This window comes from Agelaius phoeniceus, chromosome 1 (genome assembly GCF_051311805.1).
Source record: "Agelaius phoeniceus isolate bAgePho1 chromosome 1, bAgePho1.hap1, whole genome shotgun sequence".
Classification (NCBI taxonomy): Eukaryota; Metazoa; Chordata; class Aves; order Passeriformes; family Icteridae; genus Agelaius; species Agelaius phoeniceus.
The window spans coordinates 70,287,791-70,315,601 of NC_135265.1; the positions used below are offsets into that span (position 1 = coordinate 70,287,791).

Consider the following 27,811-nt stretch of genomic DNA (forward strand, 5'->3'; position numbering starts at 1 on the left):
CATACCTTGGCATCTAAATTAGCTCACTCCTGTCCGTCAATTTGGAGACCCTTGGAAGTTATTAACAAGAACGTAATCATCAGGTGAGGACCCTAGAGAGGATGTAAAAACTAGACTACTTCTTGCCAGTACTGGGGATTTTTCCTGACTGCCATTACTATTGTCCTGGATAAGGCAAAATCTCTTACAGACAACAGGAGAAGATGCTATTTCTATATAAGAAAATGAAATATTTCAGATGTAATGACTAATGGGTCAGCCTTCTTGTTGTGTGGAGACAACTGGAACAATTTTGTCCTATATAATACAGTGTTGACTTGTACTTGTACTAAATTGGAGTAAGTTCTTCAGTTTGCTTAGGACTGTGTTTTACCTTGTTTAACAAATAATTGCAGTGCAAACCTTCCCTTCCTGAATACATCATGGCCAGTAAGTAAATTCTTTGAGAATATTTGCAGTTTGACAATCATCTGCAAATATCCTGTCCAGAATGTCTTATGGTTTAAAAAACCCCAACCACATCCAGGTAAGAAAAGCAGAGACTTTGTCTAATTCAAAACCTATTTAAAGTAGTAAAAGTCATGTGTAATGACTCAGAGCACAGTTCTCCTTTCAAAACTAATAAAATAGTAGAAAAATACTTTGGCAAAAGCTCAGCTGAAAGGTGAAAAATTTCTCAGAAATGTAAAAATAGATACAATCTGCTACTGAGGTTTAAGTTTACTGCGCTGAAAAGTTTTGACTCAATCAGTTTGAACCCACAGATTCAGTTGGCAAAAGAATGAAGGTAAGAATGGCCAGAAATAGCTGGAATGCCCAAGGTAGAACTATTATTGCTGTCTGCTTGTTTCAGCATCCATAATATGAAAACTGCCATTTGCTAGAAACAATGGAAACCTATTATTTTTGTAAGAATACCAGTCTTATGACCCATCTCTTCCTCCAAATGCTCGATAAACAAAACTAAATCTTTTTTTGAAGCATGTGTTAAGTGGATGACTTAAATGTTTGAAAATTTATTATAATTTTATCTTAAAAAGGGCCTATGAATTTATGAACATATAAATAACATTTCTAACTTGTTTGAGTTGATTAGATCCCACAGTCTTGCATAACCAAACTGAGCAGATCTCCATACCTTCCCTGTTTGAAAAGCATACACCTATTAAAGTAGATTAAAATGCATGCCATGCCTCTGATCACAACCATCATTGTTCTACTTGGCAGTTAAAATCAATCCTTCTGAGTTCTCTTTTTTCCAACTCCCACCTGGTGTATGCCAAAATTAAACATCTATAGAAAGTAAAAATCGGGCTCAGTAACTTTCTTTTGTCCTACTAAATACTAAGCGAGAAATTCAATCAGCTAGGATTGATTCTTGAGTATTTTAAAATCTGTACAAAAGCTATTATCAGTGGAACACCACATAGAAGGCTGGAAGAAAATGATTGGTATTCAATGAGCTGTTAGCATTTCTTTCATACATGCACAAAATATTAAGTATTGATACTTGTATTTGCTGGGCACTCATTTAACTTCTCTCTTCTATGAGTCAAACAAAACTGTATCATAACGGTCCTTCTGGCATGATGGCTGAGGTAAGCAGTTTTGTTGCAAGAAAAATACCAAACATGTTGCGATTTTTCAAGACAAATATAGGAATTTAGACACTTTTTACACTCATTCACTGGAGCCTGCATATCAAAATTACATAGACTACTAAAACAAAAAGTGTCAAGCACTAAGTATCATCATTTCTCTATTTGTCTTGCTAAAAAGCTGGAAAATGGCCATACAAAATTTTTTAAGTGAGAAAAGAAGGAAGCTTAGAATTATTAACCACGGCTGTTTTCACAAGTGAGTTTTGCTCCTGGTAACTTATTGTTGTGAGGAAGGTAGCAGTGCCTCATGAGGGCTTTTGACAAGGAAAGAAGATGGGGGGTTTGGAAACATTCTAAATTTTGACCAAGATGCCAGGAAAACAGTGTGGCATTCCAGCTGGTTCCACGGCACTTCACACTGTGTAGTAGAACAACGACGGTATGTGCACACTTTTAAGCTAAAACTTACTGACACTGCTGTCACAAGTGATGCACCCTGTGAACTCCTTATCTCATGTCACAACCTGTGCAACAGAGAGTTAAAGCCTCTGCAGAAAATTTACAGCACATTTCTACAGCAGCTCCAACTCAGTAAAACTGTTGTGGTTTCTCAGAAAAAAATACCTTATTTGGTTTGGGATATGCAGGCACTAACACTAAACATGGGAGTTACCTGTAAGCCAAGGGATGCCAGATTCCAATATGCCTATTCATTTCAGAACTGGCAGTAAACTCTGTAAGACTTCTTAAGAAACAAGGCACTGCTTCTATTTCCTAATTTGAAAATCCAGTTTTCAGACTTTACTACTAGAAATGTCAGGCCAGCAGCCTTCCACCTGCTGGAAGGCTTTTTATATGTAGGCCAGTGTGATAGATCTTGTTAATTTGTAGCTAAATTGCAGCAACATCTGCAAGCAATACCTACACGTTTCTTTGAGGAGCAACGCTCTCAAAGACAGACTATAACTATGTTTTCATATTGGTCTAAATAATAACTTTGCCTAAATATCCCTTTTTTTCAGCTCCCAGGTCTGTGCAGATTCAGTGTAATCTGAATTTTGAAACTGCATACAAACGAAGAAGAAGAGGACTCCATAATATCATTCACTACATGTCAAGGAATTAAGCATTATTCCACTGTGCCCCAATATCCCAGATATCTATATAATAATAGAATAATAGAATAATAGAACATCTTGTGACAAAGTAATCTAACCAGCAGATTAACAGAACAATCCAAACTTGATATGACCTCAAAGAAATGTTTCAAGAGAACAGTAAACCATGGATAAATGATTGAAATTTAATGCTTTTCCCATGTAAAGAGCTTAAAAGTGATAAATTAAGCAAAAAGAAAACTCCAACTGCTGTTTTGTGTCTATAACAGAATAAAGAAAAAAAATTAAGTCAGTATTCAGCTTTGTAAAAAGCTATCTAAATTGATGGGGAAAACCTAAAATATCCTCTATACACTAGAATCAAATAAAAGGCAATGACAAATTCCTAAATGTCAATGTGTATATATATACATATATATATATAAAGATAAAATAAAAATGTATCCTTACCTTTTTGTTCTTTAACATAGCTCTCCTTACAGTTGTGCATGAGCTGCAGAATCCACTGATGTTGAGCACCAATGCACTGCCAAGCTGGGTCTCCAGGCGCATGAAGATCAGAAAGATATCTGTAAAATCCAGTCCAAAAATCACAGTTCTGACTTGACACACTGAAGGCCTCATTAAAACAGACCAAGCATGTACTAAGAAATACTTCTACTTTTTTTACATAATTTTAAAAATTCAAGAATGTGTATTAAGATATGCTCACATCCACTGCAAACAGAAGTTTTGCATTTGCCCTTCTTCAATTAGTGAGGAAAAAAATTCCACCAAAAAAATTTTTAGATAAAAAATCCTTTAATATCATATTAATATGTATTTCCAGTTATGTCTCTAGTAAAGTATGCAGGAAACCAAACTCTTTATCTGCAAGGTTGCAGTTTAGTGCTTCAGATTTGAAGGAAACCAGTGATGGTATCTCAAGCACATAAAATATAGTATTTTTCTTCCTATTGATATTATATGATTGTATCATCATGTAATTTTAACAAGTAATAACAGAAGGAATTAATTTCTGGCAGCTCATTAATTTCAGCACATGCATGCACAAACATATGTAAATCAAGCTCCTGGGCTGTCTCTGTTTATTTTGGTCTGGTGGTTTTTAGTCCACGCACAGTCTGAAAAAAAAGTGAGTGAGATAACAAAAAGGATTGTGGCTTCTAAAGTGCAGAAGCAAAATACTGTCTGCCTTTAGGGAGAGAGGAGTATTAGAAGCCAGCTGTTGTGATTTCGAAGAGAACAGAAAAAGAATGTAGCCTTGTGTATGGCATTCAAGACTATCTGACAACAGGACTTCTTTCAAAAAGTGCTGGCTGCTCTACTGTTTGAGGCACTCTTAGATTTTGCATTAATGAGCCTTGGGACAGATTAAAAAAAGTCAAGATGCTTAAGGTGAACTATACTGATAAATTATCTTAAGCAGCGCAGGGAATATTTACTCCCTCACAAAATCTGTTTTACTGCAATAATACCTAATGTTAATTAGGACTGTGCTGACTTCTGTCTTTTTTGACGAAAGTCTGCAGCACTTGAAGAAAAAATAAACTGTCAAAGCAGGACTGGTTGGATGGATGAGAAAATTACACAGCTAACCATTTTGACAGGGTGACATTTATAAATTATGAGCTCAAGTCCTTTTCAATGTTATGGGGGACTTCAGTCCTAGGCACAAAACTAAAAAAAGAATTACCACTGGTCTTGAAATACATACATCTACTTGGAAGCTAAGTGCTATAGTAAACTATTTCTGAACAGTATAATACAATTAACAGTGTGAATACCCTAATACAATGAGAGGAAAATATTGAATTGTGGCCTAATTATAAACATTAAATATCTGAAGAAGAAAATGACAGTAGGTCGTTTTTTAGGTCTTGGTCCATCTTCAAATTCAGAGACATATAAAACAAGTGTATCAAGGAAGAAAAAACCCTTATAAAAAGGGCAGGATTTATGCAAACTATTTTACAATTTGGATTTTGTTAGTTTCATTTTTGCTATAGTCCTCTGAAGAAAATTTACTTCATACCTTGAATTCAGAAAATTTACACTAATATGCCCATGTATATTAGAGTAGTGAAAAAAATTTAACAATTTTGTAGGCTGGGATTCTGTTGATTCATTACAACTGAATTATTCCACATCCATCCACTCCCTGCTCTTCTTTATTATACTTCTACATGTGGAATACATTTTGTTACATTAACACAGTCTGCTTTAACATAGGCTTGGGTATTTTTAAAGATTCAATAGTTCAGGGTGAGTGGCTAGAAAAGAAAACACCTTAAAAATAATCAACCAAAACAACCAACCCCAAAAACTCAAGCAAGAATCAATAAAACACAACCAACCAAAAAAACCCCACGAGAAACCTCAAACGAAAAACCAGAATCAAGCACATGTACAACTATAAGTGTTTCAAAGAACCCTTAGAAAAGGTCCTAAGACTTGGCTTAGGTTAAACAGCTGCTCTTTAAAGTTTTCAAGTGTCACAGAGAAAAGGAATGGCCAGTGCCACCTTCACAGACATAAAACGCTGAACTATTCATCTTAAAATAAATTCCAATGAACAGGCAATATTTACAGAGCATCCAGAAGAATGAGAAGCACTCTGCATAAATTCACACAGGTCACTGTAGTCATAAACTCACATGATGCAAAGGGACCTAAGACACCAACACCACATTTGGGCCTGTACACACACAGAACACTCAAGACCTTGTGCATGTGTCTGAATTTTACAAATGCTTCCTGCACAGCACATTTGGTCTGTTTCTTTTACAATAACTGATAAAAACACTGAGATTGTGAAGACACACTAGGAGCCCTGGTAGCATCCAAATCTCAAAAGCTTTCTAAATAAAGCCATCAAATGTTCCAGAGCACTCTAAAGTTTGGCACCAACGACTGAAAGGCTGAAGCATCAGCTCATCTCAGCAGCCCTACAAAAGACATCAGTTTTGTGAAAAGTAGATAATCTGTAAATGTTAATGAAAACTGGGCAACTGGTTCATGTTCATGAAATACAAAGGAACTTCATTGTTAAGCCTGAGCAATAAAAGAGCCAATATCACTTTCAAACGACAGAACAGTCTGGATTAGAGCCTCCCTGTCATCTGACTCAGGACGATTCCATTTCAATGTCAAGTCAAACTGAAGCGTAAGACAAGTTAATAAGGAATCTATTTTGAGGTATGCAGACTAGGACTGCTCATTTCAAACACAGCTTGCAATATGTGGGTTTAGAGAATGCAACAAAATCTCAACATGCCTTCTAGATTTAAAAAATTAAATTCAAATCTCAATTATGCTGCATTAAATTGTTCTCATTCAAGAACTGGTTTTCAGTCCTTCAATAAACAATCCAGTACCATTCTATTGCCATTATTTATATAATCATGAAGTCTCAAAATACTCACATCTTTAAAATCAGTATTTAAACCACAGTAAAACTAGTCACTACCCTATTTAGGAAACATTTAAATACACATTAAACACCATATGTCTGATGAAGCCACTAGGCAAATGATTACCTTATATAACGTTTCTGATCATGCAATGTTGATGGAGTTTCAAGCAGCTTATCCAACAAAAGTTCTCGTAAAGCTTCAATTCTGGTTTCAACTTCAGCATAATCTAGGAGTAGGGAGCAGGAATAAATCCAATGTGTCCTTAAGCAGCGTCATGAACTGAAAATTACATTATTTTCCTAGGGTATCAGACACTTCTGGAGCTAATGTGGAAATGAATATAAATCATTTTATAACAAGCCATATCTGAACATATTATACATGACAGTTTTACAAAACCAGAGAATTAGACTTTCAAGTCTTTTCAACAGTATGTGAGAAAGATACTCAAAGTCACATTTTAATTGCTGTAATCTTTTTTTATGTCCAGTAATACCAAGCCTAAATAAATAAATAAAATTGGCCGTGATTCCACATTTTGCAGTATATACCTCACTCAGAAAACTTGCCTAGAGTAATTGGCTCCTAAAAATCCATAATTTGTACAGATGAAAATCTGTATCAAAACCACATAAAGCTCTTTGGTCTCCTATGTGCTTTTTAGCCTTAAAGCTAAAAAACCCCAAAACCACTAAATAACCGAATGTGCATCTTACATTTTTTGAACACTTGAACCTCTGTCTTTCCGAAGAGGGACTTGGCTTTTTCGTAGTCATTAATAACCACATCATAATCGCCCTTAAAAACAAAAGCAAGCATTTACATTTGTCAAGAAAAAGACCAATGTCAAAAGGCTACTTTCAGCAAACAGAAAATTATTTTCAAAGTATTATACCTTCTGGATATTTCTTTCAATGTTTAAGGGAAGATTGAAAAGAAATTTAAAGCGCTGAAGAACATTAAGCGCATTTCTCGTTGAATCAGCTTTGTCCTTGCGACCCAGCACCTCTTGAAATAAGGTATCTGCTGTGTTACTGGCTCCTATTTCAAAAAACGGTGACAGTAAGAAAAAGTAGAGTAAGTAATCAGTTGAAATCACAAACAGATTTTCTTCATTTTAATGAGTTATTCAAGGTGTTTTTAGAGCAAATGAGTAATTATTGCTGATTTTCATACTTTTTTGTTCAACTGTGTTAACATTTTACAACTGCTGAAATTCTATTTCAAAGTGAACCACTTAGCATTTTAATGTGGTAAGACCCCTGTGCGATTAAAAACAATCACTCTTTCCTATTTCTAATGCTTAGCTTTGCTGCAGATATTTTATAGTTTGCTTTGGCTCCAGATGTACATTTTACAACCAAATTATGCATCTCAGGATATAGAAAAAGTCATAGAAAGCTTTACATTTAAAATAAGTATAATTACATTTTGGTAATTAATGTCAGAGCTTCTAAAGTGATCTGGAGCAACTGGAGTTGCAAACAATTTTTTAATGTTTTTAAGTCAAGTCTTTAAAATTATTAACAATATTTCAGCCACTTAAAAGTATCGATGGTCAAGACAAAGACAACGTTATGACTAAAAGAGTCTAACTAGCTGGTCACTGTAACAGAATGAGTAGAAATTATCTTCACATTGCATTAAAACTCTTACTGGCTTCATCACACAGAGGATGAAGCCTTAGCCAATAAATTCATGTATTTAAGTCTCTATGCTATCTATGACTACTCTTCAATAAATGCATTAAATATGGTCCTAAAACCTTTTCTATCCAAACTAAAAAGCCTTCTATTTTCTAATAAAGATTGTTTCCTAACACAGAATAATAAAATTTCATTTTTAGCAGAGAAGACTTACACTGCATATGAATATTTGCATTTTTCAACTTATGACTTACTTCTAATTAACCAAAACAAAACAAAAAAGGGGGAACCGTTTTAGCCTTTTTGATCATTGCATGTAGAAGTTTCTACATTATCTGGTCTAGTGACTATACTTCAAGCAAAGATGAAAAAAATTACATCAGTCTCGCTGGGTGGCTTGCATGCCATTTTCTCTAGTCAACACTGTGGGTGGCCTGCTCATGTTAAAAGTAGTCTTTGTAAAATAATTGTTATATCTAAATAATGTTTAAACTTCGTTGAAATTTTGAAGCCTTGATGTAAAAAAAGTTTTGTCAGGACATCTATTTCCACCACATACTATTCAGCATAGAATACTTTAATCCATTAAGGAGAAACGCACAATGAAAACAGTTAGCTGCACATTTAAATACAGATCACTGTTAAAGTATGATTTTTCTCAAGGTTATAAGAAATTATTGTTTTGTAAATCCTTCTAGTAAAAAACATTTTTGTTTGTTTGATTTTATATGTTTCTCGTGCATTCTTTTAACAGCCCAGAAGCAACATGCCATACCTGTGAATTGATGTTATATTCACAAAGTTTTTTGGGTTTTTTTCCGGATTTAATGTAAACCTTTTTTAAAAAGTAATTGACAACTGCAGGAAGACCACAGTGAATTCTATTTTCATCTCCTTATGAAATTCTCAATTCAGGTAAATGATTCTACTTTTTTTTAGGGGTACTTTTTCTGTTTTATAAGGAATTGAAATATATCAAATTACTTAATAATGTATTAATGAAATTCAATACTTCATGTCAAACAAGTCTATCTTTTTAGAATTAAAATATTGTAAAATTTCTTCCCTCCTCATCCCTCCAAATTCTTTCTACAATAACAATCTTTATCTCTTGATTACTGATGAACCATCCATGGATAAAGTTTCAGTTCTTATATTGACTAATTATGTTTTCAAAACGGATGATTCATCTACAGTGCATGATTTTTTTTACTTCAAAATAAATCTCTAGTTATTTAACAGTTGTCTGTCTTAGAGCCTGACAAAAATCCTACATAAAGGAATTTGATTTACCTCCCTTAATATACAATTCTTCATCAAATTAATTATATGGCACTGTATGTTTTTAATAAAAAAATTTTAACAGCTTGTTTAGTAATTAAATTGAGCAAAAATTCCAAACATCTATAATTCCAGCTAAAACACCAAACTGTTCTTTTACTATAACAAGCCACATCAATTCAAGAATTTGGAACCCTCTTAACATGCATTTAGATGCTATGGAAAACATGCTCATTTTTAAGGGTTTGTAACCCAGCTCACACAACAGCAGTTGTCTCTCAAAACATGCACCTACAGTCCATAAAATGCACAATTCAACTAAAGAATTAAAGTCATCTTTGAAAGCAGTCCCTGCTACTCATGGATTATGGAAGCTTTTCAATGGTCAGGCAAGAAACAAAGCTTTGATCCTAAACTACTTTGCATAATATTATTTACTCTTTTTAAATCCTTGTATTTCTACTTCCCTGCCTCCCACCCATCATGACTTGCAAAGTATCGTGAGGAAAAGCAGCCAATTCTTTTTATAGCAGAGCAAAACTTCAAACCACTCTGAAGTGTCTGGCACAAGTTCCTCTACCATTCCAGCTTGAAAAAGACAGCTTGCATTGTCTACATACAGAGTTCAGCCACCATTTATCAAATGAAACAGTAATAATATATTATAAGTAAATTTGTCTTATATAAGTGCATATAGGAAAATAACACAAACCTAAATTTTTGCTTTTTTATTTAAAATCTGTTACACGATTTAGTACAAGGGAAAGTGTACTCCAAGGAATCTATGCTTGGAGCATGACATGGCCTAAATACAGAGCACTGAGGATTGCACTGGAAAATTTCAACAAATGCTTCTTTTCTCCTACCTAGATGTACCAAATATTCCGCACACAGACACACGCTACAGTCTTTGTATAGAGGTGTGAGGCTTTATGCTGTGTTTTTTGGTGATTTTAAAATTTTTTGGCAGTTTGTTTTTTTTTCATTTCAGGCATCAAGATGAGGGAATAACAATGTTCAAACTGCACCTTTATTGTGAGCATCAAGGAACCCCGACTGAAAAGGGCTAAAGCTGTTCACAAAACCCCCTGCTTTCTTTGTGCTCCCCACACAAACACACATACAGTCACTGCTTTCTTCATACAAGAGAAGAAAAACAGTGAACTTCCATGTCACTTTCTTGATTTCATAAAACACAGTCAGACTTTCCAACACTGAGTCAGCTATCTGCATGTCATTCCTGCTTATTGATACAGCACTAAGGGAAACATCCCTTCCTCTGTGAAAAAAATCACAATGAAACAAAGTAAAATTATCTTGGCAGAAGTCCCAGAATTAAAAAAAAAAAGAAACTTTTTTGATCTGATGAAACACATACCAAACTGCAGCAAATTCAAGCCATCTCTCTCAATGCAACCTTACAGCTAATACAGAGAAAGAGAAAACAACATACTGACAGCTTTTCATGGTTTCTAGAAAGAATGCTTATGCCAAATAGTCTAAATGCCAGCACATTAAGTGAAAAATATCCTGTCAATAGACCTTGTTTCTGCAAATATCTTATAACTGGGTTTTTTTCTTCCTTTACTTGAACATCTCAAGTAAAGGAAGGTATTTAGCTCAGCTCATCCTTCTACACTTCTGTCTATCCATTTAGTTCCTCTGTTTTCCTCATCCACTCAAAATCACAAGCCAACCAAAATTAATTGAAAGTAAACACTTAAGAACATCTTTATTTTGACATTTATTTGCTTTGTTATCACCAACACTGCCAAAAGTCTTGGCAACCGCTTCTACTTAATGCATCTTTTAAAATATCACACCTTGGAACCACTATCACCAAACAGGGAAGGGACGAGAGACTGTTTTCTACTTTTTACAATATTCCTAGGAAAATATTTAAGCCTGTTAGAAAGTCCAAAGTCCATAAATAGTTGCTGCTGGAAGGACAAAACTCACTGTTCAGGACATTCTCCAGTTTTTGCGTCATGGATCCTTCTACTTTTTCCGTTCCATCCGCTTCCAGTTTTTGATGGATTGCTAGAATAAAGAGTCTAGTTAAAATGCAGAACATTTTAATAGGTGGGAACACATTACATCAAAGTTGACACTTTTAAACATTTTTAAAATTAAAAATAAAGTGCTATTTTTCTCTTTAGACACAAAAAAATACAAACATGCTTCATGGCAGCAGAGCCTAGTGGAAGACAGGGCTTAGAGCCAGACACTGCAGAATTTTAACCATTACTTTGACACAGACTTCCTGTATCTTCTTGAGCAAGACAGTAATGCTTAAGGGAAAAAACCCACAAACATATGGACAGAATAATCTGTTAGTTATTATAATCTAAATTAGCCATCTTGTACAGGTATTAATTAAAATTTGTATTGTGAAAAGTACCATTTAAACACATAATACTTCTGCTTTGTAAGTCACAGATGTCACAAAAAGAAATTACCAATAATTTAAGGGTAGAAAGGGAGTCACTGGGAACCTGGATGATCCCAAAATCAAGTGCTAGAACACTCCCCCATCACTTCTCTTCATCTATAAAAAGGCACTCCTAAAATGCAATTTAAGAGTTTCTTGAAGCATTAACCATTATCACAATGTTTCTGTGTAATTTTGCTCAAAACAACAGGAAAACAGAGGAGAGGTTTATTTTTTTTTATTATGCTTTTTTTTTAAAGATGCTATTTTTCTCCTGTCCTAAAATGCCAAAATTCCGAACTCTTATTTCTGTGTGGTATTACTAATGGAGGAGGAAATGCACAGTGCCAGCACTAATTTATTATTTTACTATAATTTACTCTAATATCTTTCACAGGGAGGGGGAGACTTACTAGCACAGCCTAATGACACTATCTTATTCTGAAAATATGAACAGTGAATGTAGCGTAGGTAGTCCTTTTTTCTACTTCCCCTCTATCACACAGACCTCCTTCCCTCTTCTACTGTTCAGCATAACCAGCACAAACCAGTATTTTTCTCTTTTAAAATATTATTCCTGTATATATGCAGCACATATAAAATAAGATTTCCCTTTCAAGTTTTTAATCTGATAACGTGTAAAATTTGCTCTATCAAATAGCCATCAGCTGCTATTGCTTCAGATATATTTGAGGCTTATAAAAACTTCCTACTGCTTTCTGCTGGTTCTCAGTAGAATGGACTGAAGCTAAACTACCCTTGAAAACAGTGATATCACCCAGTGCTTTGAAAAAAACAAGTAATGATATATTTTAGTTCAAAACACAGATACAGTTCTGAAAGCAGCCTCTCAATTGTTCCAGTTTATCTTGCTCCACTTTGTATGGCAGCACAACCTAAACTCCTCAGCTGGATTCTTTTAAGGTCAAACAACATTAGAAGAAGCACTCCAAGACTACATCTGATGTGCTCAAAGAGATACCTGGAATTCAATTCACTGGGTGAAGTTTGAACTAGGTCTGGAATATTGCCATAAACTGCACATACCATGCATACGGAGATGCCATTGCCAACTGATTTCCTCTCCAGTGCCATCCCTGTTTGCTCATGCCATGTAGATGCAAGCTAACAAGTCAACATGGACAGAAACCCTGGGGCATCAGTCCTACTGTAAGGAGTAAGCGAGGGTGGCTATTCTGAAAGAGAATGGCCCTTTATAGTCTCCAGCCTCTTTCAAAGGAGGAATTTCCATTGGGGGGAGGTAGAGGAGACAGGTGTGTAAAACCAGTGTGTAATTAAAAAAAAAGAAAGAAAAGAGATAAAAGAAGGAAAATTACATTATTCTCAAACACCCAAATTTGACCCTCAAATCCCTTGATCCTACAAAAAGAATTACAGGAAGTCTTGCTCTCATGAAAATACAAGAGCAACTCTATTTTCATTCTTAAAGTCATCAGAGGGGAAAAAAAATCTAATTAGGACACCATATTTATTAAGATAACCAATGCTGAAATGAAACTGACAGATTTTTGGGGCAGAGATCTATCTGTCTATCTATCTTAGAAGATGGTGTGTTGTTAGCTGCACATATTTTGTGTGCAATGGGGACAGCACTTACCAACAAGAATACTTCTACAATTTTGTAACAAAAGCATTAGTGGCTCTACTGACATGATTCCAATTCTATATATCATTTTCAGTCAGAGGCAGCCAATTATTGTAGTGCAATTAACTTTACATACTGCAAAGCAAGTTCAGCAGAACAGCAACCACAACATAAACAGACATTTTAAAGCCAAATGTTGCAAGTACTATTGGAATCACATCAAACTGTAATGATTTTAATTTACATATTTTGAAGTCATTCTATGAAACATACTTTTGAAAGATACTTTAAAAATAGACATGGATAAAAATCTAAGTTACACAGGTTAGAGGTTTTTAAAATTTAGCATTTTGGAACCGTTAATTACGTACCATTAATTGCTGACCAATGCAATATCATGTAGCTTCTGAAGGGGGCACACCTAAGCATTTCCAAAAATGAACTGTAATATCTAAACCTCTATCAAAGCATACATACTGGCAACAAAGGTAAAACATGATGAGGACTTTTTCCTCATACATAAGTTTTGGAAGAGCACTATCTACCATGTTAGTACCTTCAAAAAGTCTTAATATGTAGCTTCTTATTATGAAGGCAGCTTATTTAGAAATTATGATGATATTAAAATATTATGATCTTTAACCAGTTGCTGAAAGCAATTCTCTTTCTCATCTCCTTAAGAAAAGAACATACAATAGCAAAATACTACTCCCTCCTCTTCCTTTTAGAAGGCAGAAAGTAATTTCTTTTCATATTGGTAGCTATTGTGCATAGCAACCTGGAAAACAGTATTCAAGAATCTTAGTTTGAAAATTTTGATGTTGTAAACCCAGGAAGAATGGTCCTATTAAATCAGTTCAAAATGCACTTTCAGACAGAGAAAAGTATGTCAGTGGGGAAAAAAAAATAAAATAAACCAAGGTGTTGAGTTTCAGAAATGTGGAAAGCACTGCAGAGTACAGATAAAGGCATATTAAGCATATAGCTAGGAGTGTAAAAAAAAGGCATTTTTGAACCATTGTCTGAAATAAGGTATTTTAGGACATTCTGTAAAGTCTAAACCTACTTAAATTACTCTGTGTTCACACAATAAATTTGTTATATTTCCTTCTACATGTTTAAGCTACTTTGTTTACTGTAATTATTTTTACACATGATATTCCGATTAAGCAATAGAGAGCACATTCATTGTGTTCCAAGGCTGAGTTACAAAAGAAAAAAAAGTCTTAAGTTTCCACAGTGAAAAAGGCTTTCTAATAAAGTCTGAGTTTACTCCATCTGCATCAAATGATTTTGAAAGTGCTATGTTCCTTCCATGGAGGCCAGACAAAAAGTTGTTGATTTAGAAGTTTAGACAAGCGAAACTATATGCAGTCAAGAAAAGTATCTGTAGACCTCATCTTTGAATGGAATCTAGAGATACTCAAGTTATTTTTTTCTCTGAAAGCACTAAATCCATCTAATAGTGGGAAGATAGTGTTTGGGACAACCTGTTCTTCTGTACCCAAAGCGCTTCCTTTTGCTGGATCTAGCAGTCACACAGCTGCAGGGCAGCTGCAGTGAGATAATCTGGTGCAAAACTAACTCAGTAAGGAAGAAATGTTGCTTTACTGATCAGTGAGCTTGCCTCAGTGGGAGCACTGCAGTATAAGGAAAGGTGCATATGGCCAAGGGAAGGTGGAAAGACATCCTATTCTTTCCACACCACCAGTACTTGAGATTAGCTCCAAATGCAACTTCTTACTCTCAACTCATCACTGGCTGCAATAAGAAGAGTAAGGAGAAAATTTTAGGTCTTTGAAGGCTTGAAGTAAAGGATGGATGGGATTTTTCTTGAACTGCCAGTTACCCTGGATTTACCTGACACCAGATTTACCAGAAAAGCAGTTGGAAACCTAGGAGCATCTGTTTTTAGCTTTACTGTAAGAAGCATACAATAAATAAAAATGAGGAAAGGCTACATCTGGATGCTTCAACTAAGGCCAGATAATTAACTGAATTTTGTATCATCTTTGCCAGTAAGTGTTCACATTTCCCTAAGTCAGGATATTTAAAGGCTTGCAAACTTCACAGCTGCAGGCAGATACTGATTAAAAATAGTGAAGAAACTAAGTTCAAAACTCATAACCTCTAACTGCAACTAAATACACCAGAACACATGCAAGGTTTAATCTGGTAAATAAGCCAATATACAGGCTTTGTATTAAAATAAACTGCAATTAATTCATTGCTACTTGTGTTGAAAACAATCTTATTTAATCTAAGAAAGGCTATGGAGTTTTTTGTTAAATTTATGGTAACCATGAATCTAGTAAATTAAACCACACTTGCCAGGATCACACAGCTTTTCATTTGCAAATTTCATACTTGATTTCCTTATTAGACATTTTTAAAATGTATTTTGAGATAGGCACCAGGCTTGGCATTCTCAAAAGTTCCTCAGCCTCTCAGCTTAAAGAAACACAGATGAACATTTTCTACTGTTTTCTGACTAAAGGATGGCTAGAAATGCATTTGGCATATCTGAAAATCTTACTCATTTTCATAGAATCACAGTTAAAGAAAAAAGTACTTGAAATAAATCACATCCTTTTAGTCAGATGCAGAAATCAGGAAGGGAAAAATACAAGAAGTGCAAGGCCAACTCAGAAAAGTATTTAAGAAGATCTGATGTGGTAACTAAGAACCTGGCACCAAAGAACAGTAGTGGAGGAATGAAGAACATGTCAGAACATAGCCAGGATTCATGCCTAATGCATGAATAAAAATGCCTTTCGTTTCCTTTATGGGAAAATTAACAATGTTTTGTAATTATAGCAAAATATAAGAAGGTCATTGATGAGGAGAGCATCCCTATGTAAGGTAAAATCTGTTCTGAATGACTTTAACAGGACTGCAGGACTGCATATAAAGAGGAAAGCAATAGAGACAGCATGCCATGAATGTAGGTCCTAATACATTCCTCTATGAAAATCTAAAAAAAAAAAAAAATAGTAGTTTTTTTCCTTTGGCCACTGGTTAATAGCGCTAAGTCTAAGTTTGATTTGGTCATTCCTGCAGTGCCCCTTGAGAATTCTAGGTATTTTTGTATTGGCATAGCAAACTCAGCTTTGTTTTGGTTAACATTATTAATCCTAGCAAAATGACAAAATATTGAACTAAATGCAGTATTGTCTTAAGCTGCCTTTTTGTGTTTTGTTTCTCTAGCATTTACTTCCTCAAGCTTGTTTATTCAACACAGTGGAAAAAATTGCAGAAAATGGACAGAATTAACATGATATTTTAAGGTAATTGAAGCACAGTGCTAGGAAGGGAGGCTTTATTAATATATAAACCCCAAAAATTTTAGTCTAAAAACATGATGAGACCAGAAAACTTGTTCTCAGATGGATTTATATTAAAGCAAGTCTGATTTCTCTGGGCAAATATCTTGGAAATAGGCAGGAAAATGTGGCTTATTATTCTGCCTATGGATGCACTAAGAATTCCAAGACTGGATCCAGGCCTTTGCCAGAACACTTCAGAATTAAACAGTACAGAAAATGCTATTCTCTCTTTACTGGCACTAACTTTCTGCCTCTGTGAAATGTAAAAATAGTAAAAAAAAAGAAGTTTTTAAATGTTGCATTTAAAAGGTGGTATGGAAATCAAAACGGAATAATGTAGTATGAAGTAAGGGGGTTTTATGGCTTGCAGGATAAATCTGGATCAAATTTAATAATAGATAACTTTTTTGCACACTTGCAATCAATTGCAGAATTAGCTGTTTGAAAATTGGAATTGCAAAATGTATTTCTTTCTACAAGCTTTACTATTTTTCAAATTCAAACAAAAGAGTTAACCTACCTAAAAAAAAAACAACCAAGTTCATAAAATATGACAGCCACACAGTAACTATAAGCCCTCAAAATTACATACCTTTAGAGAAATTCTGCCAGTAATTAGCTCACATCTCTAAAACAGTAACTGATGAAGAAGATACATGAGCAGCCAGCATAAAAGCAGAGCTTGGGCAGAGAATTTTCGCTGTGACCTGTGACAATAGCTGCTGTTTCCCACATTTTCTAATCAAATTTTCTCTTGCTTGAAACAAAAATACCCCAACTCCCTACACAATACCATGCTAGGATCTGCACCAAAGGAAAGTTGAGTCTTTTATCAATTGTGATGACTTCTCCTTTTATAAAACTGCATTAAGGTAACAACCGGCGTGCTACAAAAATTGACCCTAAGAACTGCATGAAGAGGAAGCATTCACCCGAGACTAAACTATCTACCACCACTTACATACTTTATGGCACCCCTTTGTCAGGTCATCTTTCTCTAAGAATACATTTCTAATTTTAATGTTTCTCTTGTTATCTAGTGGTGAAAGATCAGAACACAAGTTTTCAACAAACAAAATTAAATTAAGTTTAATTTAGCATGGCTATTTTTAGAATGCTTAATTTAGCACACCTATTTTTTCAGTTTGAATGCTGAGAAGGTCTATAAATGTAAGGAAAAATATGAAGCAATGACAGTATTTATCCTTCTCATTCAGCTATTGTCTCTAAGGGTAGCACAAAGATGATTCAAGTATTCAGATAGGAGGACCCATTTGGAAAGCTGGACAGTGAGCAGAGAGCATATCAGCTATTGCTTCATGATGACTACATGGAGGCATGATCATAATTCTTAACTTGAAATAATGTAATTTGCACCTGCTGTGGGGCACACACATGCAGGAGAACTGCTATTCTGAAGTGACTGGTATGCTCTCAGATATGTATCTGATACATGCAGCATCATTTTTTTGCCAGCTTGTTTCCATGGCCCTATTCTTTCTTATGCTCTAAAAATGGTCATCTTTGAAATCACTAGCTGTAACAGCAGAATGTTCTTACCCTGCAAAGACAATATTCTATCATTTGAAGTAGGAGGATAACATTAATAGACACACATCACACAGAGCAGTAGAAACACAACTATTCCAGACATTTCAAGTCACCTCTACAACATTTAGGTAGCAATCATATTTGGTTTACTCAGATTACCAAAAATCCAAAAAATATACATGAGAGTAAAGTAAAGCAAAAGTGTGAATTAGATTTGCTCCAAAACAGCAATGTGACAACAGCAAAACCTGGTATACCATCCCAATCCCATGTTACCAAGCAAAACCACTAGCCTGCATGGCTTTTTTAATTGGAAAAAAGAAAACCATTTCAAATTAATCATCAATCTAGTTTGCAAACAGAATCCCTAATGAAAAATTGGGTTGGCTCTATATAATCTCTTTTAATTCAAATATAACAAAATTCCTCAAAAGTTTGAAGCGAAGGGACACATTTATGACAGACTAGCATCAGTTTTTAGCTTCTCAATTTTCCAGTCTGACTCAGAATTGAATATAGCTTAGGTGATTTTTTTGTTTTACTTTAGGAGAAAATGAATTTAACAGACATAATAGCAGCAGCACAGCCTGAATCCAACCCTGGATCACTAACATGCTCATACTAGAATAAGCCTTAGGGAATGAGCTGTAAAAATAGTCTACAGAAAGAAAAAAAACCAAAACCAAATAAAAGAAGCAGGCATTGGCCAGATTAGGATCATTTCAGCCACACCATCCTAGCTTATGTATTAAGAAAGGTAGAAGACAAAAGGCCAACTACAGTCCAAGGTTCCTATCATGCAGGTATTCCCACAGGCCATGTATCTGAACGGGAGTAAGAAAGGGACAAAAGGAACAGCGCTCTAATAGTCAGCAGTGCTTCTTTTGTATGGACTTCTTTCTGAAAATCACAAAAAATGTGTTTGTAGTTGTAATTGCAAAAAAACTGTTGCCATGGCAAACTAGAGAGCCAAATCTAAACCTCAAATTGGCTCATGATATCTGTGTTTTAAAGACATTACAGCATCTTCTTTACCTGCCAATAGAGATGTCGTACTTACATGTTTTGTATAAGTGAGTGACTGAAGTAGTCATTTCACTATTTTTTTCCTGTCATTTAAATAAGAAGAAACTGCAGCCTTAGGTTCATTGCAAAAAGCATTTCAGAAAAAAATATACTGAAAAAAAATTAATTTGCTAACTTTCCTAACAACTTCTGTGTGGGACCCGATTTGCTCATGATGGTAAAATACGTCTTAACTAAAAACACTTAAACAGGCACCCTTTTAGGAATGCTACTTTCTAGGTTGCAATTAGAGTTACAGGAAATGAACCAGCTGAACTCCCCGACACTGACAAGTAGGTCAAGTTGAGATAAACCCTGCTCCCCTCAGCTCAGTTTACAGCTCCCTTCAGCTGACGAAACAAACTTCCTGTTGAACATCTCCTCTGCAGAGTCACTGTCAAACTGTCAGCCAAGCTAACAGGCAGAGAGACATGGGGATCTGATAAGGTTATTCTATTTTCCCAGAAATTAAAGCAAACAAGGATGGGTTCTGGTCTATTCGAGCTCTTATTTTCTTAGCAAACAGCTTCTAAATCACAAAATACAATAAACATCTAAGGACTGTTTTTTATGCTTTCCGTTGCTTATTTATGAAAATATTAATAGTAATTTAAATGTGTAATAGAGTCTGATAGTGCACTTAAGATCAGACAGAATTTACTCATCCTAACTAATGAAAAAAGCTGCACAATAATCAGTAATTCAGGGTTTCCTTAATCAAGAAAAATATACATTTGCAACAAACACTGATAAATGTATATGAGTTTTAAAAAGCATGTATAAAAGGTGTAGAGGAGTATGAAGTAATTGGAGAAGCAAGTGTCATACCTCCTAATGTGATCCTTCTATGAGAAGTTATCCTGTACTAATTTTGGGAGACTTAAGAGAAATAACTGCTCACAAGTAGCTCTGTTCTATAACTACAGTGCAACAGAGCAGCATTTTATGAAGCATAACCACTGGGGTTAGAAGATGTGTTCTAAGATATATGAAAGGGAACATTGAGACTCTAAATTTTTGCCCTCAAAAAAACATATCTTTAGAAAATAAATTAGATTTTAGAAATCTTCCTAAAGCAAGAGAGTTAAAAAATATCTAAACCAAAATGAACTAGCTCAGAAAATTTAAATCATATTGGAAGACAGACAAAATGTATTCAGAAAGGGTTTTCCCTTAAGTCACTTTTCATCTGTGACAGTTGTATGCTCAGCATCAAATAACAAAAGTTTGCAGAACAATGGCTATGTCCTTAAGAGTCTGTGTTGAAACAATTGTTCAGCTTTCAAATATAAACTACTACTCACTTCAGCTTTGTTGAAACCCATACAAAATCTAGTTACACTTTTTAAAGGAGAAAATAAGACATAAAAATTCACCCTTAGGTGTGTAAGGGCAAAAAAGTGCCATCACATCATCTTGCACAATCACTGTCTAGCCAGATTATATTTTTAATGTATTGTTCTTTTGTTAAAAAGCTTGAATTTGATAACTGCATAATGAACAATTAATGGGCGGTTTGTTTGCTTGGGGGTTTTTGTTTGGTGGTTTGTTGTTGTTGATTCTTTAAAATCTGCATCTGAGCTGTTTCTCTAGAACAATGCTAATAATGCTTACTCTTAATTCTCAGCATCTTTCATTTGAGAAAACTATAGTAATCAAATGTTCTGGAGAAAGCTTTGACATTTGGCAGTAGGGCTGGATGATGGCACCAAAGAAGTCCTTTTTTTCTTCCTGCTACTGGAAGCAACATCCAGCTGAACAGTTGATTGTACCTATCACAAGTTCAAGTCTTAAAAAAGTTATGCAATTTTTCCAGCTATATTCTTCCAAAAATATCCTGCATCAGGAAGAACAGGCAAATACGTAGTTCTGCATTCAAAACTGAAATTCATATGCAATAAGAGTGGCTTTATTGACTGAAGAGAAGCAAAAACCCTTCTGCACATGTACTTAGGATGACATTTCAACAGAGAAATGTGTATTAAAATGCTAGAGAAGGCAGCTGTGACCCATACTGCATCCTCATTAAGTGTTCATCAACAGTATCAAGGCCATTCTTCCATGATACCACTTTAATTCACTGTATAAGCTGAAAGTCTGCTTCCTTTTAAGCACTAAGGGGAGATTACTGAGGGCAAGCCAAAGCCAAGCCATATTGGTATGGTCACAGACAAAAAGTGACATCGAGAACCACTCGAGTCATCCCATGTTTAAGTTCATAATTTAGCTAAAGGACTGCACTGATAAGCCCTGATTTTAGGTAAAAATAACACTGATAAAGGTAAAAGACGAAAAACAATATTACAGCTTATAATTTTTTTAAAATTGAGACTATAGTAGCTAATGAAATAAATGAGGTTGCTTTCCTTACCATTCTTTTATTAATATTTCTCACATTACTACTTGCTTGTTGACCTCCTAATTTATCAAAAAATAAGTCTCCAAAGGCAAAATGCTACTAAGAGGTGGAACAAAAGAAAATTACTTAATTGTGCTCAGCTTTTCTAAAACCTCACAACATTTACAGTTTGCCTTATGTTTCTTCAAATCCTACTACTATTTGCTGACCCAAAAAATAATCATATAAGGTAATACTGTTACCACTACTTTTTCTCCATAGTAGCAGCTTCTTGAAAACAGAACTCTCATTCTTTCAGCATATGTGATATTCCACATGCAAAGCAGATTTGGTTGTGAAAAACAAGCCACATTTCAATCTTTATTTGGGATTATGTTTGAGACAATTTAAGAAAAAAAAACAGAATTTCAGTACTTTCAAGATGTATGTGAATTACAAGGAAAGCCTATTATTTTTTCCTAGCATTTAATGAAAACTCAGCTTAAAAAGGTGAAACAATGCCAAGTAATGGTTCTTCTTAGAGTCTTTTCCTACGAGTACCACCACATTCTTCAGATTTTCTGCTAAATTCTTCAATACTTTTGTTACTGAACCTTGTTAAGATTTTGGCCAAAGGGGTCAATGACCAGGATGAATAATCAGCATAGTGGTAAATGACAAACCTATTGGGGATGGTTTCCTGGGCACTGCTGCTCTCTCACCCAGACCAGAGCCTCACTAGACAGGACTACAGTAGCCCACAATGAGGTTCAACCTGCGAGACATTTGATGCTTTAAGAGTATGCCTGTGTGTGTCTATGTACAGTAAACATATGTACATATAAATGGCAACTGTGATCATCTCACTAGTGTGCTGCATTCTGCCAATGGCAAGCAGAACAGAAAGGCTCTGATTTCCCAAAGTAACAAGTGTCTGGATATTGATATAAATATTAGCATCTCATTGTTGAAAAAGGCATCATAAAATCCAAATCTTTTCTGTTGCAAGCCATCTTAATATTAACTCCAGTTTAACACCTCTTTCTTGCATTTGTGTGCTAAGCAATTTGACCAAACACCTTCAATGTAAGATACAGTTGGTGACATCTTTTGCAAATAAACCACATCAATCAGCTAGCCAGTTCTAGCTTGTGACCAACACAGCACAGATTTTGGGCTCATTATACAGTTTTAGTACAGACTGTGAAGAGAAACAGTATATTTAGTATTAAATTCAAACATATATGCACATTTTTTCCTTTATACTGTACTTAGTGCAAAGCATCTTTACCTGACAGAGCATCTTGTGCTTCAAAAAATGTGCTGAGACCTCCTTTGACATAAGCTAGACTCCCTTCGTTTTTCTTATTGGCTTGTTTCTTCAAATTCACAACAGCTGTTTTGAGCTGATCAAAACTGAAAACAAACAAGAAAACCTCAGAGACATTTAAACAATAAGGTCAGCTAATAAATAAACAGAACAAACTACTCAGAAAATAAAGCCACTTACTTTCAGAACAACTAGTAGGGGCAAAAGAATTGCTAATGAGTGTGAATTTCAATAATGAGAGTTGATTCTTAGTCTAAAGATCTCAGTATTTTGGTTTCAACCCTAAACAGGAGGGCTCCTATCACTTGTGATGGAAGAGATTTCTTCATAATAACAACCTGGTCAAGATGTTTCTTCTAAACATGCAACATTGCTCTTACTTAACAGTACTATATTAAATAGGTGACAGTAGAATTCACTACAATTAGTACACAGTAGATTAACAACAGATGTTACAAGTCTCTTTAATAATGACATTTGTTTAATTCTGCAGCTTTACTCACAATCCTTTCTCACTTTTGTTTCTGAATTCATTCAATATTTTTTTGTTGGTTTAGACATACAATTCACAACTGAATACAATATTAGTTCAAAAAAAAAAGAAAAGCTAAAAAGATTCCTGCTTTATGAAGGTATGGTTTTGATAAGCAATCTGCTGAAATATTTTTGAAAGACACTTCATAGGGCAATATTAATTGCCAACTCATCATTGTTGTTGTGTGGTAACTCTTTTTTTATTTGATTTTCCTAATATTTCTTAATTTTTGCCTGTTTACATTTGATTTCACATCTTTATTTTTGCAAGCACCTGCAATTAATTGAGAAGTCTTATGTTGTGAATAAGACTTTATTAAAAAATTGTATATAATTTTTTTGGGTTGATAATGATTAATATTACCTCAGTAGTTATATTACTTGATTAACTATAAAAACACCACAATGAACAAGCTCAGAAATTAAAATATAGCACATGATTTTCATACTTAAAGTCTTTCTTCCTAGCTGCCAGCCAAAGCTATCTCACCAATACAAAAAAAAGGAAACAAAAACTGCACTACACCTCTGTGAGGAGAGGGATCAAGGAAGTAGAAAACTAAGACATAAGACAATTCCATCAATATTCTGCCCATTTTAAAATGAGCTGGTATACAAAAACACACATTAAGAGAACAAACCAAATTTTAGCCCAGAGGCTATCACCACCTGCTGGGAGACAAAGCACACTGGTGCATTTAAAAGTGCTTTTCTTTTTATACTGATGATGTCACAAAATTTTGCCTAATTTTCTGTTTCCATCTGCTGGACAGAAATAACATTACTCATTACCTGGATTGGTCCACTTGGGCATATGTGAAGAACTTACCAGAAGCATTTTCAAAATAATGAAAATCTGTACAGCTCTCGTTTTAAGCACTGTTTCATGTTACCTGATGATCTCACAGCATGTCAAAATAGTTTATTTTTATTTAACAGGATATTGCCAGGATTAAAAGAATTAGTAAAAAGGATGTTATACTGATTTCTTAAAAAGAATATCCTTCAATGAAAAAACAGATGTAAGCTAACCAAAATGTCAGTGCACCACACATTTACCATTTCCAATAGCTAAGGTTATGTAGAGGACAAGAACTAAACCCCTGCTGTGTTTCCAGAAAAACAGCACAAATTATATGGGATGATACTTATACAATTCCAGAATATTTTTAAGACTACTCATGTTGAATTGGGAAAAAAAGAAAAGTAACCAAAACAGTTTTGCTTCTTTTTTATTTAAAGAGATACTTATAGTTACATTCAAAACATAACTGGATTCACCCTACCCTTTGAGCCTGTTGATCCCTGCCGAGTTTTACACTGCTCTTGGACCCTCAACACTAAGATTTGGATTTTATAAACCAATATAAATGGAGTTAATATGCAAAAAACTCCAGCTTTCATTTAAAAGTACAAATTAACACTTTTTGTGCCATTGGATGGAGGAGATCATTACTTGAAACTGTTGACATGCAAAGACACAAATTGATGGAATTTTTTCAGCAGAAGAATGAAATACTTAAGCTGATACTAGACAAAGTGTTAAAAATGGGTTTTCTTTTCTAAAAGCACCTAACTCATTCAAGCTATATAGCCACCAATATTTATCCTCTTCTGAGCTTGTGGCTCAGCTCTCACATCTTTCTTAAAGCAGCGGTCATAGGTGGGCAGAGCACTTCAACTGCAGCTTCAACAATGCCAAGCAGAATAATCTCATATCTTACCTAACACATTGCTGGTGATACACCCCAGAAGATGATTTGCACTAGACAGTCAACTTTTACAAACACTGGATTGTCTTCTGTATGACTGCTTTCCAATCCCAGGTATGTACTCTCCTGTCTGCCTTCCCCACACCCCTTTGAGTCTTGAATTCAACTATTTCACAATTGCTACAGCCACGGCTGCCACTGGTTATCACATCCCCTGCTTCGTCTGCAAAAATCCTACTCAGAAGAGTAGTGCCCCTGAAGGCCCACACTGCAGCTATGTTAGAAATCATTCCCAGAGCTGCTCACAAGCCTCCTAGGATTGCTGCCCCTCCTGTAAATATGAAGGGTATTAAAATCTTGTACAAAAATCAGGGTCTGCTCTCTGGAAACTTCCCCAAGTTGCTTAAGGAAGATTTTGTTCACTTCCTCATGCCACTGCAATGTCACCCATTCCAGACTGCTGAACAAGATCTCAACCATCCTGCTCTGTAACAGGGCCCATATATTTATTCCAGCTGTTCTTCACATGAAGGTCAAGTCCCTCTCTTTTTTCCTGGGTATCTTCTTCAGGTATCCTCTTGCTATCCATCCCAAAATACTAGGTACATCAGCTATTCCACTTTATTCCAGTAGTATGTTTGTCTAATTCCACATGTCTCTTGCTTCTCAGAGAGCACATAAGTGTGTAAAGGCACTTAAGGTTAGACACTTCCAGCTAGTTTTGTAATTACCTACAGCATTCTTAATGCCATTACTGAACCCACATGTAGCATTCTGTTCCCTTCATTAAACTGCAGGCTGTTATCACCATCTCCTGATATCCTGAATTTGAAGTTTCGGACACCAAAGTGCAAACCTGCTGGCAAAGACGCTCCCATTCTCCCACCCCACTTTTTCCAATTAATTTCATTTCTCACTAGCAGTCTTTTTTCTTTAGTCACGGACCCAGCTACAGAAGAAAAAAGTGCTGCTTTTGAAATGAGGGGTATAGCCATCTGCGAATCTACAGGATGCATCCCTATTACCTGAAGCTTTCCTCTTCACACATAAATCAAAGGGAATACCTAGGCTCCCACATTTTTCACTGTTGTCCCCAGTCTGCAATCACTTGTGATCTGTTCTGTATCTCTCTGGGCAGTGTCACTGGTGCCTACATGAATGAGCAACAAAGTGGAAACAGTCTAAGGGCCAAACATGGAGAAATTTTTTTACAAAGACCTACATCAAAAATTGTATACTCTTTATCACTTTATTATCTCCTAATTTTTTTAAAAAACTTGATGATCCCCAAAGTTATCAGATTCTGACAGACATAATTAATTTGGAATGACTTCTCTTAGTTACTTGATTTCAAAAGATCCTGTCACTATACATGTATTAGGCAATCATGTTCTCTTGCTGTTCTGGCCCTTTAAAGTACCACCATTTTGAGAGGAAAATCAAGTATTTCCCAAGCAGAGTAATGGTTGTTTCTGGAGCTTTAAAAACCAAATATCCTCCCACCCCCAAAACCAATACCTACCTTACTAGTAGGAAACAAAACTAAAACAATTTGTAAAGTCATATTTCACTTTAAAATACCAATTGGAGTATCTAGCTGAAAACAAGAAAAGAAGCTCATTTTCTCTATTAAAAATGGCTTCCAGTATTATGTCAATACATAGCAGATAAAAGTTTTGGAATTCAGTGGTACATGCAAAAACATATTTATATAACACATTAATTTAAGTACATACTGTGAACTGTATTTCTAAATTAAGATCTTAATTGCCAAGATTTTAAGGGATTTACCTCAAAGATCCTACTGTAACATTTTCCAGAAGTGTTAACTACAACTTAATTGATACAAACAATTTTAGTAATCTGTTCAGTGCCCATAACCTGTGTCTCTGTTCATGACTTAACACCTGGAGTTTCCACTCAAGACCATGCTAACTTCTTGATTTCTAAAGTTTGAAGAAAGACAGCTTCCATCTGATATTGGGGGTTGGGGATAAAAAAAAAAACAATCATAAATTAGGTCTGGTTAAAAACAAGGTCTTAGAAGCAGATTAAGCAAATTGGTTGATTCAAGTTTCAGGCCAAGCAGACACACCAGAAACAACTGTGACTATGTGATGTAAATGCAAACCACCACTGACACATCTACTGCATAATGAAATACCATCAGTGTCTTGCATTTAAAGCAATTACTTATATGACAGCAACAAACCTTGTTGTTGAATGATTCTCTATCAGGTACCAGGCAGCAGAAAAGTTTTCACTTGTGAAATCAGCGCTCATCCCAGGAAACAGCAACTCTAAATCTTTTTGAGGAAATCTGCCCCTGAAAAATGAATATTCATTTCTTCAGTGAAACATAGCCTTGTAAACAGTTTACAATTAAAACATTCACAAAAAACCCCGAACTAACAAAAAATACCAAATCACTTCCCTATAAGATGGGAACATTAACTTGTAACTCACCTTGAAATTAAACCTGCTATTACTGACACACGTAACATGACTGGGAGAGACTGAAATCTATTCTAATTAAAACTAATTTCACAATTTTGATTTCACTATTACACATTAGACAGAAATGTTGTCTGTACAAAACGCTTCTATTTAACTTTAAAATGGCAGGGCATGAGAAGTTTGGCAGCTTGTAAATTATCTCACACAATTATTGTCTATTGATTCCTGAGCAGCAGAAGTCAGAGAAACATGAAAGGGAGATACACAGAATATACTTCCATTATATACAAATACTGGAAAAAGTATAATACTGAGTTAAAATAATTCTCTTGCAAAACAGAACACACTGATCTGTTTGTGTGTGGCGACACTGATCTGTCACCATACACAAAACAAAGG

General features: G+C 35.0%; 1 protein-coding gene across 1 annotated transcript in view; it reads right to left on the reverse strand.

Annotated features, from left to right (window-relative positions):
• The window catches only part of EXOC2 (exocyst complex component 2), a 126,478-nt gene that overhangs the window by 68,954 nt on the left and 29,713 nt on the right, over nucleotides 1-27,811 (reverse strand). The window contains exons 5-11 of the mRNA XM_054630018.2: nucleotides 27,168-27,281; nucleotides 22,671-22,795; nucleotides 11,022-11,102; nucleotides 7,031-7,176; nucleotides 6,852-6,933; nucleotides 6,259-6,361; nucleotides 3,170-3,288 (exon numbers count right to left, since the gene is read on the reverse strand). Coding sequence (XP_054485993.1) covers nucleotides 3,170-3,288; nucleotides 6,259-6,361; nucleotides 6,852-6,933; nucleotides 7,031-7,176; nucleotides 11,022-11,102; nucleotides 22,671-22,795; nucleotides 27,168-27,281 — 770 coding nt within the window. The remainder of the gene's footprint in view (nucleotides 1-3,169; nucleotides 3,289-6,258; nucleotides 6,362-6,851; nucleotides 6,934-7,030; nucleotides 7,177-11,021; nucleotides 11,103-22,670; nucleotides 22,796-27,167; nucleotides 27,282-27,811) is intronic.